This window comes from Drosophila arizonae, chromosome X, assembly GCF_054131065.1.
Source record: "Drosophila arizonae isolate 15081-1271.41 chromosome X, UAZ_ARI_1.0, whole genome shotgun sequence".
NCBI lineage: Eukaryota > Metazoa > Arthropoda > Insecta > Diptera > Drosophilidae > Drosophila > Drosophila arizonae.
The window spans coordinates 23537305-23557854 of record NC_142927.1 but is presented as its reverse complement, the minus strand read 5'-3'; the positions used below and the strand labels follow the sequence as shown (position 1 = coordinate 23557854).

Below are 20550 nucleotides of genomic sequence, written 5' to 3'. Positions count from 1 at the left end.
TACAAAAAAAAAAAAAAAAAAAAAAAAAAAAAAAAAAAACGCAGGGAGTTATATAAGATAAATAAATGCTCATTTACATTACAATATTCTAACTCTAATAAAGGCCAAAGGGTTTTAGGAGTTTAAAATTATATAACCTAAATGCGGAAACATATGAAATGATTAAAATGTAAATAATCAAAAAATATTTTTAAAATTATTTTTTGATGATAAATAAATTATATTATATTTTTTTCTCTGTGTGCGTAATCCATTAAAAAGATAACAGTGAAATAACGAATAATAATAATACTTTTAAGATTACAAATTAATGTGTTAGTTATTTGATATATTTTATTAAAATATTCTTTTTTGACGATTAATAAATTAACTTATATTTTTTAATTATTATAAAAAATTATAGTCCATAGTGTACCAAAACAAATATAAATAAATAAATAAAAATAAATTTATAAAAATAAATAAATAAAAATAAATAGATTTAATTAATAAATCGTGGCAACAGCTCAAATAGTCCCAGGATATTTTCTAGTCAAGATTGCTTTTATTATTTTATTATTAAAATATTCCTTTTTGACGATTAATAAATCAATTTATATATTTTTTATTATTATTATAAAAATTATAGTCCATAGTGTACCAAAACAATTATAAATAAATAAATAAAAATAAGAATACATCAATTTAATTAATAAATAATAATTTAAATAAAAAGTAAATAAATAAAAATAAAAATAAATCAATTTAATTAATAAATCGTTGCAACAGCTCAAATAGTCCCAGGATATTTTCTAGTCAAGATTGCTTTTATTATTTTATTATTAAAATATTCCTTTTTGACGATTAATAAATCAATTTATATATTTTTTATTATTGTTACAAAATTATAGTCAATAGTATACCAAAAAAATAAAAAATAATTAAATAAAAATAAGAATAAATCAATTTAATTAATAAATAATAATAAATAGTCAAATAGTCCCAGGATATTTTCTAGTCATGATTGCTTTGGCTTTTTCTTGAAGCTTTTCATTTAAGCTCTACAGCGGTCTATGTTGAGCAAATCGAAGAGCTCCTTGACACTTATACTTACCATAGACAGAGTCAATGTTTCCTAAAGGGTATTCAATTAGCCAGCTGCGAAAGTGACTCATTTAAGGCCGTTCAGCCTGAGGGGTAAGTATAAACAGAGCGCTCGTAGCACGCACAAATTATGTTGAAGCCTGTGGCAGCTGCTTTGTAGCTGGCAAACAGGTGGGCGGCGCGGCCTACAAAAAAGAACGGTGGAGACCTGTAAGCCAGGCAAACAAGCCACGCAAATTGCTTGCGGATGGGGCGGACGGAGAGCCGAAAGCGGAAAGCGGAGCGGGGGCCAGTGGATATTGGGCTGGGGGCGGGGCAGCACACATAGCTGCAACAAGCGAAAAGTGGCAACAGCGTTATTGACTTTGACTGGAAACAGCTGGCAGTGGCGCAGCCTCGACTGCTGTCCATTATGTGACAGCGAGAGGGCGGAGTCTGGCTTGTATCGTTGGCTTGTTATTGAAATTTGTCGAGCGTATGTTGTCGATTGGGTGTCAAACAGCAAAAGCAAAGGCAAAAGCAGCAGCAGCAGCAGCGGGCGCCCATTAAGTATGCAACAAATTGATGTGCATGAGATGGAAAAAGAAAGCCAACAACAACCACAGCAACAACAACAAATGTAGGAAAATTCAACGGAAGCCAGTTGTTGTCTTGTTACCAATCGTGGTGCATGTTAAGTGCCCGCTTGCCACAATGCATTAATGAACCGGTTCACGTTGAGTGGCCTTCATCTCAGTTGGTAGCGATTGTAAGCCATACTAAATTAGTATATAAATATATAAATATTTAACTAGGAAGGAAACGGTTTATCACAACTTTAGCAATATAATATCAAAAAGGAATCACATATATACATAATATATTATAGGTGATAAGCTATCTATGGTTTGTAGCGATTGTGAGCCATACTATTTGGATGTGGTAAACTATCGATGGCACTATCGGTACTATGGATGGTTGGTAGCGATTGTATGGCTAGCTATTAGTGCTGGGCGCAACATCGATGTAATATCGATACATCGATGTTTGAAATAAAATGAGAAACATCGATGTTTGTTTTTCGATGATCGATGTTGTGTATAAATGTTCCCACCACTAAATTTACTGGTTTCTTTACATTAAGCAAAAATTGTGTTGTGAGCTTGGTAAGAACAAATTTGCATTTATTTATTTCTTTCTTTTATTTTTTATTTATTATTTTTGTAGGATATTGGTGCTGGTAGGCAATGGATAAGTTTTTGAGAGACGCTAGTGGCAAAGGTATTATTAGCATTCAATTATATTTATATTTCTGCATATGTACATATATGTATGTGTTATTTTTGTGTAGATCGCAAATCAACAGACATTGACGAAGGAGAAACACAAGTAAAAAGGACAAGGTATGGACAGTCGGAGGTGTGGAAATTTTTTACCAAATCGTGTAATGGTTCAGCAAAATGCCTAAAATGTGGAAAAGTATATCTTACAAGTGGCAATACCAGTAATTTATCTGGCCACTTAAAGCGAATGCATCCGACGCTAACTATAAGCGAGCTTCCTAAGGAGACAGGGTCTATTTTATCGTTTATAGATAAAAAATATGAACCGTCTTCAAATAGGAAGAAAGCTCTCGACAGTGCGCTGATGTACTACATAAGTTCAGATATGCGACCATTTTCGGTTGTCGAGAACAAAGGATTCCGACACCTTGTCAAAGCTCTTGATCCAAGATATGAGTTGCCATCTAGATCGAAGTTGCGGGATTCTTGCATGACAGATCTCTATAAAAAAATGAGAGAAAATCTCAAGTCTGTCCTTGATCGCGTGGAACACTGCGCTATAACAACTGATTGCTGGACCTCACGTGCTAACGAAAGTTATCTTACAGTCACGTGCCATTTTATTACAGAAAACTTTATGTTACGCACAGCAGTTTTGTCCACCAAAAAACTCTTAGACGAGACTAATCATTCAGCCGATAACATATCCCTAACCCTGCGTGAAGTCCTGATAGAATGGCAAGTAATTGAAAAAGTGACTGCAGTAGTGACGGATAACGCCAGAAGTATGATCAAAGCTTGCGAACTGTTACAAAAACGGCACGTGCCATGCTTTGCGCACTGCATAAACTTGGTTGTCCAAGGCTGTTTATCCAAAGAAAAAATTAAAAACGTAATAGGGAAATGCAAGAGTATTGTGTCGTTTTTCAAGAACAGCTCTATAGCGTATGCCAAATTTAGAGACGAGCAAAAAATAGAGAAGCCCTATAATTTAAAACAGGAATGTCCCACAAGGTGGAATAGTGCTTTTTATATGGTAGAGCGCATTTTAAGTACTCATGCCGCCATCGCAAAGGTACTGCTGAACACCCCAAAAGCAGTGTTGCCACTATCTGCGGACGAGATTCTTGTGTTGGAGGACTTAAAGCTTCTACTCGCTCCTTTTGACCACGCGACAAAAAGGGCATCATCGAGTAGTTCAGTGACAACATCAATAATTATTCCAATTGTATACGGACTTATACATAATTTAGAAAAAATTAATGTCCGACTGGTCTCTGATGATGGTCGTGAGGCATACAATTCATTAATGGAAGGAATTCGACAAAGACTTACGCAATACGAAAAACGCACAGTCACGCGAATAGCAACTCTTCTGGATCCCAGATTCAAAAAGGAGGGCTTTCTGTCGATTGCGAATGCCAGCGAATCCCAAAAAATTTTAGAAAATGAGCTTGCTACCCTCTACTGCGTTTTGCCCGCGTCTCCCACTAACGACATACAATGCTTGCCAGCACCGAACTGCAGCTCTACAGAACCAGAGCTTTTTGAGTTCTTGGAAGAAAATATTTCAAAAAAAGTACGGAGTGGACGAGTGGACTCTATTTTGGCACTTCGTCAATATTTTATGTCCGAAAATTTATCATCATCATCCAGTCCATTAGACTATTGGAAGGTAATGTTTCTCAGATATAAGATGATTTAAAATTATATTGATATTTTATTTGCAGATCTCAAATGACAAGCCAGTCGTAAAATGCGCTAAGAAATATTTATGCGTGCCAGCAACCTCTACGGAGAGTGAGAGGATGTTCAGCAAAGCTGGACTACTTGTAAGCGAAAAAAGAAGCTCGCTGAAGTCAAAAAATGTTGACATACTGGTGTTCATCAACAAAAACGATTGGGTCTTAAATGAGACCCATTAGAATATGAGATGGTAAGTTTCCCATACTTAGATTAATTTTAAATAATGATATTAATAACAATGTAATTGCAGATCTTAAAATACGATAATTAAAAAAAAAAAAGACTGATGGAGTGATATATTTTTTATTTTTTATTTACTTTTGTTATTGTTTCTTTTTTATTTTTAAGTTTTGAAATGGATTACAAACGAAAATATATAATTTAATTTTATTAAGAATGTAAACATTGAATTCATTTATAATAAAAAAAAATTCCGATTTTTCATCGATACATCGATGTTTTGGATTGAAAAACATCGAAACATCGATGTCATCAAACATCGATGTATCTCCAGCACTACTAGCTATATTTGAAGTTACAAACTATCGATTGCACTATTGGTGGCTGGTAGCGATTGCTAGATATCATGGCACTATCGGTACTGCTGATAGATGATAGCGATTGCCACCAATTAGATATCGATGTAACTACCGGTAGTATCTAGGGTTGGCAGCGAGTGCAAGCCATACTAATTAGAGATGATAGACTATCACTGGCACTATCGGCACTATCAATGGCCCTATCGTCACTATCGATGGAGCTATCGGCACTATTGATTTCGGTTTACCTCCCCTAATAATAACTAGTTCCATTCACAATCAGGGGTGTCATTTTAGCTTTTTTCCCGTCAGATCTGGCTTTATTTGAAGTCCCAATGCGGGAAAAATTTGAAAACGGCGGGTTGCGGGAATTCTGGCTTTAAAAAAATTAATTTAGCTCTATTTTAGCTTTATTTAATTTTCACGATTTATTTTGCTTTTTATCTTTCTCAACACTAAAAATCATGAATACAAGTATCGATACATGATTTTATATCATACAATCTATCGAAATCATTTCGTGGTATGAGCAACAGGTCTCGTGTGTCAACAAAAAAACACTAACGTGCACGAATTGGATGGGCACAGAAAGAAAAAATTGATTTTGGGCAAACTCCAACAAAAACCACAGCAACAACCAACAGCACTTTTCCTCTATGTGGCAAATCACACATTAATTGCTCTCATCAACAACCTAGGTACTCTCCGCCAAACAAAATTATGCGACTGCATGAGCGTTTAGCGATTTAAACTACACCGTACTAAATGTACAACATAATTAAACATTCGTTGGCTCCTCATTTTCTGGAAGAAATAAGATTGGAAGCGTTAAATTTATTTTGGTTTTGGACAAATCAAGTGACAAAGCGGCTTGGTAAATAACAATTATTTATTAAACACCTGACCTCTCTTTAAAAGATTGAATACTTTATAATTTGTATATATGTATATGCATATACATATATCTATAATTTCTACGTTAATGGTCTTAGGTGTCGTTATTAAATACGTCTCTGTTGAGAGTGGAGTGATGATTTCGACGTTCCTGATTTGAATATTTCTCTTGAAAGTGGAGATATAGTTGAAGGAATCAAACAATTAAAAACAAATGAATAATCATAAATGAATTTAATTAAGAAAATAGTGTTTTTTAAACCCAGCTTTTATTTTGGCTTATTTTTTCCTGAATTTAGCTTCTTTTAGCTTCTTTTTTTTGCCAATCTGGCTCTATTTGCTCGAAAAATTATGACAGCACTGTTCACAATTCAGGCTTGTCGTTCACAAGTGCTTTAAATGAACCCCTGAACATTGGTAAGCTGTGAATACTTCATAAGCGAAAATACTCTATCAACTAATCATGAATTAACTCAACAAATGATGAGCAATGCATGATACTTGAACGTTTCACAAGTTCATTAACTAAAGAAGTACAGAAATTCATTTCAGCATTCGATCATGAACTAGTTCAGCAAAGGTAATATGGTACGCTATAGCTCGAATTACACAATGAACATTTGAACGATTCACTAATTCATGAGCGTCATAAATTAGTAATGAACTAGCAGAGCAATTGATGAAAGAACTATTATATTGCTCATGAGATTTTGTATTTAATTGCTTATGAACTAGTTCACTAGTTGATGAGTACATTATAGAACTATTCAGACAGCACATGAACAATCCACTAGTTCATGAGCAATATATACCCATATTACTATTTAAATTTTTAATGAGCTAGCTGAGCAGTTAATGAATGAACTATTATGTTGCTTATGAAATTTTTCATTTACTTGCTCATGAACTAGTTCACTAGTTGATGTGGGCATTATACAACGGTTCAAACCACAAATGAGCATATTAACGATTTACTGGTTCATGAATAATACATACTTAAATAACTATTTCAATTCATCATGAACTGGTTTACCAGTTAGTGAACAATACATGTTAGAGTCCCCACAGCAAATGAGCCAATCAACAATAATTTATTCATGAACTAGTTCACCGCATTCATTCATTCATTCAGCTCATTAGCAATGCATTCGAAAAGAACTAGAGCTGAGCCAACTAAATGGAGTCTCGAGCATCGCCTCGCTCATTAGCTAAGCGAATCACTCATTTCACGCAAATTGAGCTCCAGTTCGAAATAAGTGCTGTTGACTTAGCGTTACTTAAAAGCAAACACCCAAATCTAAGCGCACTTAATGCGTGTGCATCATCCCCCGACCAGAATAATGAATAATTCAGCTGCTTGAGCTGCATTTAAATGGAGATTATGCAAGGTTTGTGATTGCGTTTGACTTGTGTTTAACATTCTGTAGCTTTTAATAGATTTAATCGCATTATTTGGCATTTGAAGCATCAGTTTTATTATTTCTCTCGACAGCTCAACAGCAACAACAACAACAACTAGCTCGCACTAGTTCATTTATGATGTGGCTATAAGTTCACAAATTGCTTCACATTTCAGACAATGTAGACTGCAAATTGACGCTGCTCACGGAATTTACATTTTCATCCACAAAAGGTTTACCACAAAGCCAGAAGAGGAGGAGGAAGAGGAATAAAAAAGAAAAGGTAAGCAACTACATTAAACTTTGATCAATGCAGCCATAACTTTTGACCCATTGTAACGCATAAATTACGAACTTTAAATTATTCACATATTTTCCATCAACACATTACGCTAGCTGTCTCACTTTATCTGTCTCTCTATCTCTCTCCCTCTCTCTCTCTCTCTTAAGTAGCTGCTAATTTGGGCCCGATTGGCGCATTTCATTCAAACTAACCTCATGGAATGAAAGGGCAAAGCAAATGCAATTTAGCCTGAATATCTTTATGAGTGAAGGAAATACACACACTCACACTTACACACACACACTCACACACAGACACATGTATATCTCTAGACATTTGGCACTCACACATAGGCTATGCACATACTATCGCATAAGTGCGTAAAAGATATTTTGTAGCTGGGATAAGAATAAAATGTGCTTTACTGGCACACCAGCTGTTGCTGCTCGGTGCGTCACACGTCCTTGTCGTCCTGGCTGGGCCGCTGGTCGGTGTTAGGCAAGTACACCTACACTTTCGTTGCTCGTACATCAAAATGCGCAGCAGCCGTCTCTGCCGCAAAAGGCTACAAAATTCAATTTACTATGCGCGCTTTATGGCCAAGTCCTGCCCTGTACCTACACACACGCACACACGCACACGAATACCCACTACCTGCCCCCTTGACGACCGTCAGCATCCCAGTCAGGCGCAACGAATCAGACTTTATGGCTCTCAGCCATCGTCTGCCCGTTTTCGTGCTGATTTCCATGCATGCTACACACTATATCTCGCTCTCTCTCTCTCTCTCTCTCTCTCTCTCTGTCTGTCTGTCTCCCTCACTCTCTACGGCTCGCCTTGTGAGTGCTTCCAGCAGAAAGAAGCCATTACAAGTGCTTGCTTATTAAGTTCCATGGCTCATTAGGCGCTGACAATAAACGCTGTCAAAACACCAGAATCAACAACAACAACAACAACAATAACAAGAGCACAAGACTGCTGCCCCGCAGCGCCCAAATGAGCGAAGCAACAAGACAAGCCGCCTAATCCGCAGCGCATTATCTAATTGTCAGTCTTAGCAGATGATTACTGTACTAATTTCTCTCGCATAACCTGAGCCTAGCCAGAAGAAATCGTAAAACAACAACAACGACAAAACATGCTGTGCGTGTGTGTGTGTGTGTGTTTGGCTGGCAAACAGACTAAGCCACCGCTTGAACCACTCGCAATCAGCGGAATTGTAAAACCGTAAACAACATGAGCAGGACGGAATGCACGCACGGACGGACCCCCTAACAGGCGGAAGAACGCTGGCAACGCTCCATCGGGCCATCGCTCCATGGGTCCATCGGTCTATCGTTCCATCGGTCCATCGGGCGGCTGTTTTGGGCAGCCAGCATAAAGAGGCGCAATCGAAGCCTCAGCGCCACAATCGAAATTGCAAATGTTTACAATGTGTATGTCCCTGTGCGTATGTGTGCGTGTGTGTGTGCGTGCGTGTGTGTGTATTTGTATTTAGCGGGAAAATGTTGAGGAAATTGGAAAACTGGGAATACGAGTGCGTGCAGAATATGAAAGGGAGACGAGACGAGGCGAGGGTCGCGGCCATATCACGCCAGCGGACATTGAGCAAAATATTTGGCAATGTCTTGTTTTTGTTTGCTCATGTGTGTTCGTGTATGTGTGTGTGTGTGGTTGTGCGTAAGCTAGCAATTGTTGACATTGGCAGGAATGCGCTGCGCTGATAAAGCAGCGAATTATCTAGCCAACCAATCAAACCTATGATTTATTTACGTTCGATTCTGACCCATATTCCTCAGCCTTGACTCGGAATTTTTGGACTATGCAAGCGACTATCTCTTTTAGATTTTTTAAAATTTAAAATTTTTAAATTTTACTTTCAAATCGAAAAGATATGATCTTATGAGATTTTCAATTCCTTCCTCCATCCTTTTGCCCTTTCATATTGCATATTAAATCAGATTCAATTTCATAATCCTACCTATCTACTTCATACGGCATTACTTTTTCAGACAATGTCATACTAACTTTTCAAGTCTTTTGATCTTTTTCCCATCAGTCATTAAGAATTTACTTTCAAGTCTAATGAATGACTTGATCCTCTGAGATTTGTAATTCCTTTCCTCCATCCTGTTACTTTGTAAATAGTTTTCGAAATATTCTGTTTTCATCGGTCATCATCAGCTTTTAAGATCTTATTTTCATATCTCATTGGAGACTTAAGCAGACTCAATTTCACATTTCTTCCTTCCTCTTGGTAAATTACTTTATTCCAATCCTTTTCTTTTTGTCTTCTTCTTATGGCACTACTTTATCTGGTAGTATCTTACTCATCTTTAAGATTTTTTCCACATCTAATTGGAGCCTAATTAGACTCGATTTCATATTCCTTTTATCCTGCCTCTTACCGCATTACTTTATTGCGATTAATTTTTTGTTCTTCCTCTTATACCATAGTTGAATAAGGCATAGCTATGGAAATATTAGGCTAGTTCGTAAGTTTTTTGTATTTACGAGATCAGCTTTCTTCTGATTGATATCTGATTGGAGTCTTAACCCGACTCGATTTCATATGCCTTCCTTCCTTCCTCCCTCTTGGTGAATTACTTTCTTCCAATTCCTTTTTTTCTTCTTCTAATGACATTACCTCATATTCGTACGTATCCGGCTAGGGTATCTTGCAGTCAGTCATTCTCAATTGTCTGCTAATATATATTCTTGTGCCATTATTACTTACCTTTCAGCAATATTTCCGTTCATTTAGCTCTCTCGTTTCTGTATTTCTTAGATTCCTAACTTTATTTTTGATAGTTTTTGTGCAACTATTTTAATCGGATCGGAGTTTTGCTGCACAGTTATTGCTTCCTTTGCTCAGCCGTTATTTACCTTCAACTTTCTCGTTATCAAACTTTCTCTCTCTCTCTCTTCCCGTCTCTCTCACTGCCTCATTCTGTCTTTCTATAATTCCATTTACTGTCTGTGGCTGCTTCGTTGCTCTGCCGAACCTTTCCAGCGCCTTTTTAATACCTTCAATTTGATTCTCCTTGCGCTCAAGCCAAAAACTTTTTGCACACACACACACACACACACACACACAAACACACATGCCCCACTTTCGCTCCGCCTTTTGCAATCACCAATTAAGCCCTGTTTAAAGCACAATTAAGCTGCTGCTGCTGCTCCAGAGCCGGCGAAAGGCGGCCAAGCCAAGCAGGCATCAAGCTCATCATCATCAATGCAATTATTGACTACAAATCTCGACGCAGTGCTAAATGCCACAGCAACAACAACAACAACAAGCAGCCAACGAGAATAACGGCCACAACAGCGAAGTGAACAACAAGCGAACAAATCGACGGGCGGTCAGACACAGGCGCAACATCAGGCCCAGACACAGTCCGAGGCAGAGGCAGAGGCAGAGGCACTGGGCCAGGTCCAGGTCCAGGTCCAGGCGGCCGGCATGGAGCGAGCAGGAGGCCAATACAGCGGCCATGCCAAAAACTGGGGCACAGCGCCAAAAATGTGGGGCACGCGCGGGTGGCAAGTGAAAAATTGGCCACTGATTAAATTCAACACGTTGTGGGATTAACTAACTTGTATTTTATTTGTGGCCAAATTGTGTTGTTAACTTGGCCAAAACACACGCACACACGCACACACACGCACGCGCACACACACACACACACACGCACACAGACAAAGGCGTACACAGGCCAGCAATTACGTTTGCATCGTTTCTTAGCCTGTCTCGGTCACGCCCCGCGCTTCCCCCTCCCGCCAGCCCACACTGCTGAGCCCCTCGAGCATTCAGACAAAAAGTCTGCTGAGTCTCTCTCGACAGGCGACGACGCCGACGCAGCGCAATTTTTTTCTTCTTGATTTTTTTTCTTTCTTTACTTTTTATTTTATTATTTTCAATTTTCCCTTTAGGGCTAGTCAACATTGGTGGCTGCCCCGCCCCCGCTGTGTCATTAGCGACAGCACAGAAAATATATATGTATATAGGATATATATATATATACTTATATAACGGTATAGAATATGGAATAAAAATGGCTGTCCGCCAATCCGACTGTCCGTCTGTCCGACTCTCCGTCTGTCCGACTGTCGGATGTCGCGGCAGCTGCCGACCGCCGGCGTAAAATCGTTTTTGTTTTTCAAGTTTTGTCTCGGCAAGCTGGACGCCGTCCGTGGCAACTCGAGGGAAATGCTAAACGGGATGGGGAGTACGGTGCCCCGCAGTGCTTAGTGGGAGAGGGAGGGTGAGGGTGGGGGTGAGGGTGTTGCTGCCTGCATTCGCGCTTTGTCGCCAAAGCCAAGCAACGAGCGCGCAACACTTGAGGCGACTTTCTGCACTCATTTCGCACGTACACACATACACACACTCACACGCACACACACACAGAGACAAACACATACAAACGCGACACCCACACACACGCCTCGCACACACAGTCATAAACAGCGAAATAACTGTTTTTAGCACCACCTCAGCAGCTACGCAGTTAATACTCTAACTCAAATCATAACAAAAGCATTGCTAACGACATTCTCCCTCTCCCTCTCTCTCTCTCTTTCTCTCTCTTTCACTCCCTCTCTGAACGAAATGCACTTTAAGCAACTATTAGAGTTCTCTATTCATCTGTGCAATACAGACTTCTTCTCGTATATCTTTGTCCCCCTCAATTTCTCTCTCTCTCTTTGACTCCATATTTCCTGTCTCAATCTCTCTGTGTTTCCCTCCATATTTTATGCTTTCTATCTCACTCTCTGCACTCTGTATCTTTCAATCTCGCTCTCACTTCTTTCTCTCTTTCACTCGCTCTCTCTCTCTCCCTCTTTCTCGCTGTCTGTCTCACCATTCTTCTCCCTCCCTAGGTTCGCTTTCTATCTAATTTTCTCTTACGCTGATTTATCTCACTCTTTCAATTTAGTTCACGCGTTGCTTCTCACCTCACTCTCTCTTTCTCTCACTTTAGCGTAGTCTCTCTTCTTACCTCTCATTCTTAACTAATACATATCTCTCTCTACTCTCTATGTCTTTGTCTCTTTCGCTAGATCTCTGTCTGTTTCTACATCCGTCTCAATCTATCTCTCGCTCTCTCTCTTTCTGTCGCTCCCTCTGTCTCTCCCTCTGTCTTTCTCCCTCTTCCTCTTTCCCTCTTCCTCTTTACGTATTTCTCTCTCTCTCTCTCTCTCTCTCTCTCTCTCTGTCTTTATCTCTTTTTCTATTTCTCTTTTACTCATTCTCCTTCTCTCACTTTCTTTTTTCCTAACTCGAAGCTCTATCTCTTGCTCTGTATATATATGTGTAAACACCATCTTCTCACACACACACACATGTGATCAAGTATGAGATTCTCCTCAATAATTTGTTTCATTCACGCGCTAGCCTCTTAGTCTCTTTTACACTCTGCTTTTTGCTACAACTTTCGCCACATTCTTTAGCGCTGCCTCTGTTGACGTCGTCGTCGGCCTGTTTTTTGGGGGGACAATCAGTAAAAGCAGCCAAGGGGATAAAAGTGGAGCCGCCTCTTGAGCTCGGCTGGAGCTGAATTAGAGGCATTCGCCTTCGTACACGAAAATACAGTTAGCTTTAAGCATATCCCGTATTTTACTGTCATGGCCCAAGAGTGTGCTCCCCTATGCGTGTGTGTGTGTGTGTGTGTGTGTAGGTGAGAGGCCATGAAATGTTATGGGATGAAATGGCACCACTGCGGGAAGGGATGGTAGTTGAAGTGAGGGGCTAGGGACGGCCGGTGCTTTGGGGTTTTCGACTTAGTCGTTGTAAATTACTTGATTCGTTGTTGGAATTTAATTAACATTTTGGTAAGTTTTACTTTAGACTTTTAGTGACTCGCTGGGTGTGGGTGGCTGTGGATGTGGGCACGGGTGCGGGCGCGGGTGCGGGTGTGAGTGTGGGTAAGTGTCTGAGCTTGTGTGTTGGCGTGGTCTTTCATTCTCTTTTCCTATCTGGCTTGCTTTATGAGTGCATGAAACATACTAACCTTAAAGCTCTCATTATACACACACACACTTACTCTGCAATCTCTGTCTTTCTCAGGGCCTTTCTCTTGTTGTCTCTCTCACTCTCATGAGCGCTGCTTACTTAGCTGCCGTTGCACTAAATGTGGGCGTCAGACTCAAACCTTGGTGAGGTTATGTGTGCACTTCCCACTGTGCATGTGTTGGTAAACAAACACACGCACACACACACACACATGCACACAGGCGCAAACAAACAGGCATATAAAATAGAGAACCATCCATTGAGCAATGTAAATTTTAAAGTGCAGATAATTGCGCGTGTCGACAAAATGCTTTTCGACTATTTTTGTATGGCTTCTTACTCAGCATATCTGTGTGAGAGTGTATGTGTGTGTATGTGTGTGTGTGAAGCCACAAACAAATACAAATAAATGCCACACTCACACACACACACATAATGGACGATTATCCTGGGAAAACTTAATGGGCAACTTGTGGAGCAGCCCAGTTCAATTTCATTCAATTTTTCTAATCCACTTCCCATTGTGTGTGAATAAATAGTTTATATACACAGACATATACATACATACATACGTACGTACACATGTCTGTATGTATATGAAATACGACACAAATATGGCAAACTGTGGTTTCTCACATTCTTATGGCTTCGACCACATAGCTAGTTAGTTCCAACAATTGCGTCCTCCTGAAATTATTAGCTGGAAGCCTTATTGCGAATTAACTGTATACTTCTTGCTAAATCTGTAAAGTGCAATTAGTTCGAGTTTGCAATAAATCGATTAATTGTTATTAAAGATGCACACTCGATGCGAAAAGCCATTTCCGACTGCTAAGTTGAGCCATTGGCATCAAAGCTACTAAATTTAATTGAGAAGAGCATAAATTTCAGCTAAACACTTTAAGAGTAATTTACAATTATTTGATCTCTCAAGATGGATTCTGAGAAGTTTCGCAATAACTTTTGCACGAGGCCAAAGCGTTGCCAATATACGCGTTTGTATGGGCCAAAACTGAAAAGGTCAACAGAAAACGAGTTGCGGGAGAGTAAAGTGTAAATTCATCTATCCTTCTAACTGCAGAAGGCAAACAAAACTCTCACTCTCGCTCTCTCTCTCTCCTCTCCTGTCCCACTGTCAGTATGCCGAAACGGATGGTTGGTAAACAACGGAACTTGTGTAACGGCAACAACTGCAACAGCATCTGTAGTTGCCGTCAACAAGTTTGGCAAGTGCCTGCCCCGAAGTACAGTCAACAATTCGTAAGTATTCATTCTTATAGTTTATGATGTTGATGAAGACTTCGAGCAGCCAGAACAGCAAATACCAGTGCACATTATGCAAAAATATACAGCTCCATACTCTCTCACACACACACACACTCACTGCCTCTCACGCTTAATCATTTCGTTGCTTAAATGACGGCAATCAGCTTTACATTGAGCACACATACATACACACATACATACATATGTATGTATGTCTAGCACATAATAAATATTTACTCACTGTGCGAGCCAAATAAATAAACTTCGTTTTGGTAAAGCAACTAACCCCTACCACCGCCTCAGCAATCCGCTCTCTTTATCCACCACATCTAAAAGTGTCCCTATCTCTCACTCAGTTTTTGTGCTCTCTCCTTCTGCAGTACTTCTTCGAAGCTTAAAAAATTTAATTTGCACGACGACCCACACACATATTCACTCGCTCTCCCACACACGCACACAAACACAGCGAGAGAGCAGACGCACATAACGCTACATTAATTGATAATTGTTTTGTGCTCAAAAGAAATTAAACAACAACGACGGTAGCAGCGGGAACGAGAACGGCCCTCTCTACGCTTCTCGTTGTCTATTTACCCCGCCCATTTGCCAGGAAGCTACATACTCACTGGCTCTCCACGCCCCATTACATTCATAGTGTGTGATTGTGTGCGGGTGTGTGTGTGTGCTAGTTTGTCTGCTGCTATTATATTCAACGGCTAAGCGTATGCTCTGTAAAACGTGCTCGTGCTTTGATACCTCATATGAAGGAATGCTGTAAATAGTTAAGTTGTATTAGTTAGATGTATATATGTATGTACATATGTACGTATGTAAACTGTAGTTGCTTTCAAAGATATCTTTACTTTATACAACAATAGTTTTTGTATAAATATAGACGGATAGATCAAACTTTTTATAGGGTATACGCATAGTCATTCCGTTTTAATTATTTTCATCTATGTGTGCTTTTGCCTTTTCATTAACTTTTTGTGCACGCTGCTTGTTGTGTGTATGTTAAGGAAACGTCTCCCAATGCTGCTCTCTATATCTATCCCTATCCCTATCCCTATCCTAATCCCAATCCCCATACATACCTATGCCCATCTAGCTGCCGTTGACGCCCCTCTCTCGTCCCTTTGCCTTTTAGTCGCTGAACATTCGCCAACTTAATTGAACGATTAGTTTTTGTACGTGCTGCCACGCCCAGCGCCCAAGGGTACCTGCTCAGAACTCCAACGGTTAATGTCCAATGTCCGATGTCCACGCCCACAACGCCCATTTCAGTGCGCTTGTCTGGTTTGGCCACTATTTAATTTTATCTGCTTTGCTTTTATTCTCGTTTTTATCGCAGTAAACTATGTACAACAATTTGCTAGGCCAACCGACCGCCCCACTGCTCTGTCTCTCTCTCTCTCTCAATATATATATATCGATGTCGCTCTTCTCAGCTCCTCGCTCTCTTGCTCTTTGCTTCCTGCGCGCAATTTCGTTTCTTTTCGCATTCGCCTTTTTGACTCTTTCCCTCGAACAAAGTAATAAAAAAAAGTCAAATGCCATAGCGCCAAAAAGTCAAAAGGCCAAAACAACAACGACAACAACAACAGCAACTAATAGTAGTAGTTGTAATGGCAATAAAGCAGCAACAACAACAACAACAATATTAAGAGCAATATAACAACAACTTTGCTTTTGGGTGGAAAGTTAAAAGCGCACAATAAATAAATGAAACAACGCAAACGCACGAAACGATACACAGAGATGCGTATTTGTTGTTGCTAATGTGCTGCTCATTGTTGTGCTGTGCGCCATGTCCAGGCGGCATAAACACAACTACATACATACATACCCACAAACACACAATACAATACACAACACCTACACACATACCAAAATAGTGGCAATGCTGGAACGCTAGAAGGCTGTCACAGCGGCAGAGAGAGACCGAGCGAAAGAGGGGGAGAGAGAGAGAACGGAGAGCGGCATAGTAGCTCTGCTAGTCAACAGCAGCAGCCATAAAGCCGGCAGTATTTGGAGTACAGTCGTAATTTGAAGCAACACCCGTCAACTGGCGACATTATGCCTTCAGGCGGCCGAGTCACACCCACGCCGTCCCCACAGGTTGTTTTAGCTTGCTGCCCAGCTGGCAAGCCAAGAACGCACGCTCCTGTTAATTGCTGATAATGATGAAGATGTCCTTGACACACACTCTTCCAATCTTGCACAGTGGAGCAGAAAGAGCGAGCGTTGCAAAGTGATCAAGCGATTCACAGACAACAACCAAATGATCCACTGTAAAAGGCGCCAAGCTGTAAAGAGAGCTATAAAACTTTGCTCTCTAGTCTGTGCGCTGGAAAGAGAGCTATAAAAACGGCAACTAGCGTGAGAGAGAGATCTGTAACAGTAAAGCAAAACAGCACATAAATTGCCACCAGACAAGCCACTGTAAAAGTATGTACGCTGTTAAACTGCGCTCTTTCCTCTCGATCTGTAATAAGATTAAAAAATAATAATAAACACTTGAAAACAACTAGCTCAAGGCTTTGTTTTTGTGACGGAGCTGGAACAAAAAAACAATGAGCATGAATAACAAAATAAAGCAACAACAAAAAGATCAATTACAGCTAATAAAAAAGACAAGAATCTGTTAAGTGTGAGAGGGGCATGAACATGAATAGAACAAGAGCAGTTACTTTCCTCTCCCTGCTGTTAACTTATGAATGCCACTGTTACAGCGACTGTTGTTTGTTGCCGTCGACGTAAACGCACACGCGCGTGAATTAAGGCGTGCGACTGTCAAACGGTAGCAGGAGTCGACTACAACAGCAACAGCAACAACAGCAGCAGCAGAAGTTGAGGTGCTGTAGTAGTTGAGGCAGACTGTGCGTTAATGTCGAGACCGCCTGTCTGCCAGTCTGTCGCTTAATGTGCGTGTGTGTGTGTGTGTGTGTGTATACAAACACACGCGGTAATTAATTTTATTTAATTTTCGACGACAATAAAAGCGACAACAGCAACAAGAGTCAAGGAGCGACAGTCGTCAACCGCCGCTGCCGCCCCCAAAAGTTGACAGCAAGAACTATGTATGCGACCCAAAGAGTGTTGAATGGCAGCTGGCAGTTGGCAGCTGGCGGATGGTGGTGCACAGGAAAAAACAAGTTAACAAAACGTCAACAATAAAAAGAAAGCCGGCCAAATGGCCATTCGATGCGGCCAACGGTGACGGCGAAGACAATGCAGAAACAAGCAAAGAAAAAAACCGAAAAAAGATTTGTCGCTTATCGACTAGGCGCTACCCTGTGCCCAGCAAATGTCTCTCTGAATATAAGACAAGCATTATCAGCTATCAACATATTAATAAATTAATTAATTCAATTAATCAACTTTTACATTAAATTTATCGAAATCTGAGGATGAACTGCCAGGCAGATAAGTTTCATGCAAGCGCAACATATACCCTATTCGCACCATTGCGTACAGGGTATACAAAAGGAAAAAGAAATGGCCAAATGGCAAATAGCGAGTGGGTGGACATGGGACACATAATTATCAGCCACATCAGCAGCAGAGTCACAGGCCGAGTCAGCCGCAGACGACGAAAGCATTGATAATCAGCAAAGCGCGGCTAACAGTAAGTTAGGGTGTGGGCGGCCACTGGCGCGGTAATGGGGCGGGCAAAACTAAAAACTGCCAGGACATAGACATAGAGAATAGCACGCACAGAGCTAGCACAATGGAAGGAGGAGAGGCAGCGGCAGAGCAGGGAGAGACAAAAGAGATGTAACGGAATTGTCGAAACGAAACAAAATAGGGAAAACAAGTTTAACTTAATTGTCAACATTGCGCCAAGGAAAGAAGCCTGAAGCTGATGCTGAAGCTGATGCTGAAGCAGAACTGAAGAAGAAGAAGAACAACAACAACAACAGCAGCAGCGGCATCAGCTTTGCGGAAACGAAGCCGACAGTAAAAAAAAAACGCATGAAAGTGGCGAAAAGCAGTAAGCGGAAGAGCATAAAATAACGGTACTAATGATGCAGCACGCAACGCTCGCCGAATGGCCCAACCAAACTGTATAGTACACGGCAAATGGCAGCTGAAGTTGAAAGTAAAAGCTAAAGTTCCAAAGTCGCTGGATGAGTACCGTTAAATGCAGCTCAGCTGTCAATTTGGCAAATTTAATGCGCATAAAACAGTGAGGCAACACACATTTGACATGACGTTAAATCAAACATTTGTGTTGTTTCTCTTTTTTTATTTTTAGCTTTTTATTTTTCAAGAATAAAATGATTTTTGACACGGGATGTTGGATCAAAGATTTCTTTTGAATTTTGCTTGAGAACAAGATGATTTGTGACAGTGGCTGATCCAACATCCATATGTAGTGTGGTGTATTGTATGTAATTTTACATATGTATGTATGTATGTATGTATGTGAGTTGTAGCTTTACATGTGCTGTTTGTTTACATTCATACATGTGTATGTTTTTTTTTTATTTATACTCTGAATATATGTAAGCGGCAAAAGAAGGCGTGATAGGCCCATTAATATACATATATAGTATATATATTCTTGATCAGGCTGACGAGCTGAGTCGACTTAGCCTTGTCCGCCTGCCAGTCTGTCTGAATTTCTCAGAAAGTACAAGATTTTTAATAAAAAATGTATATGATATATTTATATCATATATTTATTATTTATTAGTTTAGTTATTGTTCTTAATGAAAAACCTTATCAGAAAGCAATTATAAAATTAATTGTATCTCCTTTATCTTTAGAGCCAGAGTCTCCTGATTTGAAATATGGAATCATATCTATTTAATGAGTCCCCATAAAATTAAAAAACATTTTTTTTTTATTCAATGATTTTTTGCCGGGGAAACTCGCACACACTAAATTACTTTAGTTAATTCGTTGGTAAAGCTAGCTGCCGTTTTGTTTTCTTAATTTGTATTTCTTTCGGAACTAGCGTTCCGCTTGACAAAAGTTTGGCATGCTGCGCACCAAGCAGCTGCAGCTTCACCCTTTGCTGCCGCCCCCACCCCACCCACTTGAATCCAATTTCATGGCACACAGTCAGCCTGCCCCCACTGACAGCGCAGCGTACAGAGTCGAGTCAAGTACAAACCAAAAAAATAAAATAAAATAAAATAAAATAAATAAAATAAAGTAAAATAAACTAAAAGGGAAAATAATACAAAACAATACAAATAACTTGCCTTTAGCCCAAGCCAACGACAAACCGCGCGCGCGTCACTAATGAGACCCTCCAAACACCCAAGCTTACGCTGCCGGTCCGATATGCCGCGACCCGCTAAGCCCGCTCAACCCGCTCAGCTCGCTTAGCCGCCATTCCCTAGACAACAAGATGCCAGCATGTTTCTGCCCCACTGACACAAAGCACACACACACACATACACACTGGCACACTCGCTCCACACACACACACACCAATGCACAGAGAGAGAGCTAAATTCAACAAGCAGCTCGCGCCACAGCAATAAAATTTAAAAGCGTGATTATTTCTATACGCTGAAAAACAAAGCCCGGCATCAAGGAGTAAGCCAAGCAGCGGCCGCGGCGGGTTTTTTGTCGGTCCCACTGCTGCATGCTAATTATGATTTGCTTTAAGCAAAAGCTAATTACAACTAATTTTGCGCTAAAAGCCATAAGACAAACATTACCCAAAAAAAAAAAAAAAGGACACGGCTAAACAGGGCATGGCAACTCTTTTAAGACACAGCTTTAATTGCATTATGCCAAGCAAATCAAAATCTTCCGCTTTTAGTCCAAGCATTATAAAATATTATTCATGCTCGCAAATATTTTTGTAATAAAAACCTCAAGTCAATGAAAATGATAAAAACTTTTCGCGCCAAATTCTAATTACGAAACACTTAACAGTGCAGTTCGAGCAAATGTTAACAGCTTGTTCGCTGAATATATCGATAGTATTTTTTTAGAAACGATCATCAAATATTGTGAATTTTTTTTCGCGCCATGAATTACGCGCCTAATTTACATAGCTTACCGATAGTATTTTGCCACTCAACATGCTTCTCATATTGTTTT

General features: G+C 39.9%; 1 protein-coding gene across 2 annotated transcripts; it reads left to right on the top strand.

Moving 5' to 3' along the window:
- Window positions 1-2154: 2154 nt before the first annotated feature.
- On the top strand, window positions 2155-4541 carry LOC149268030 (E3 SUMO-protein ligase ZBED1-like). 2 transcript variants are annotated; one of them, XM_089474570.1, is made up of 5 exons: window positions 2165-2228; window positions 2290-2343; window positions 2414-4020; window positions 4076-4281; window positions 4342-4541. In XM_089474570.1, the coding sequence occupies exons 2-4, from the start codon at window positions 2310-2312 to the stop codon at window positions 4268-4270; spliced, it is 1836 nt and encodes a 611-aa protein (XP_089330696.1). In that variant the 5' UTR covers window positions 2165-2228; window positions 2290-2309; the 3' UTR covers window positions 4271-4281; window positions 4342-4541. The 2 variants fall into 2 exon arrangements, with proteins under 2 accessions (XP_089330697.1, XP_089330696.1); XM_089474571.1 differs by having other exon boundaries at window positions 2155-2343.
- The last annotated feature ends 16009 nt before the right edge of the window (window positions 4542-20550 follow it).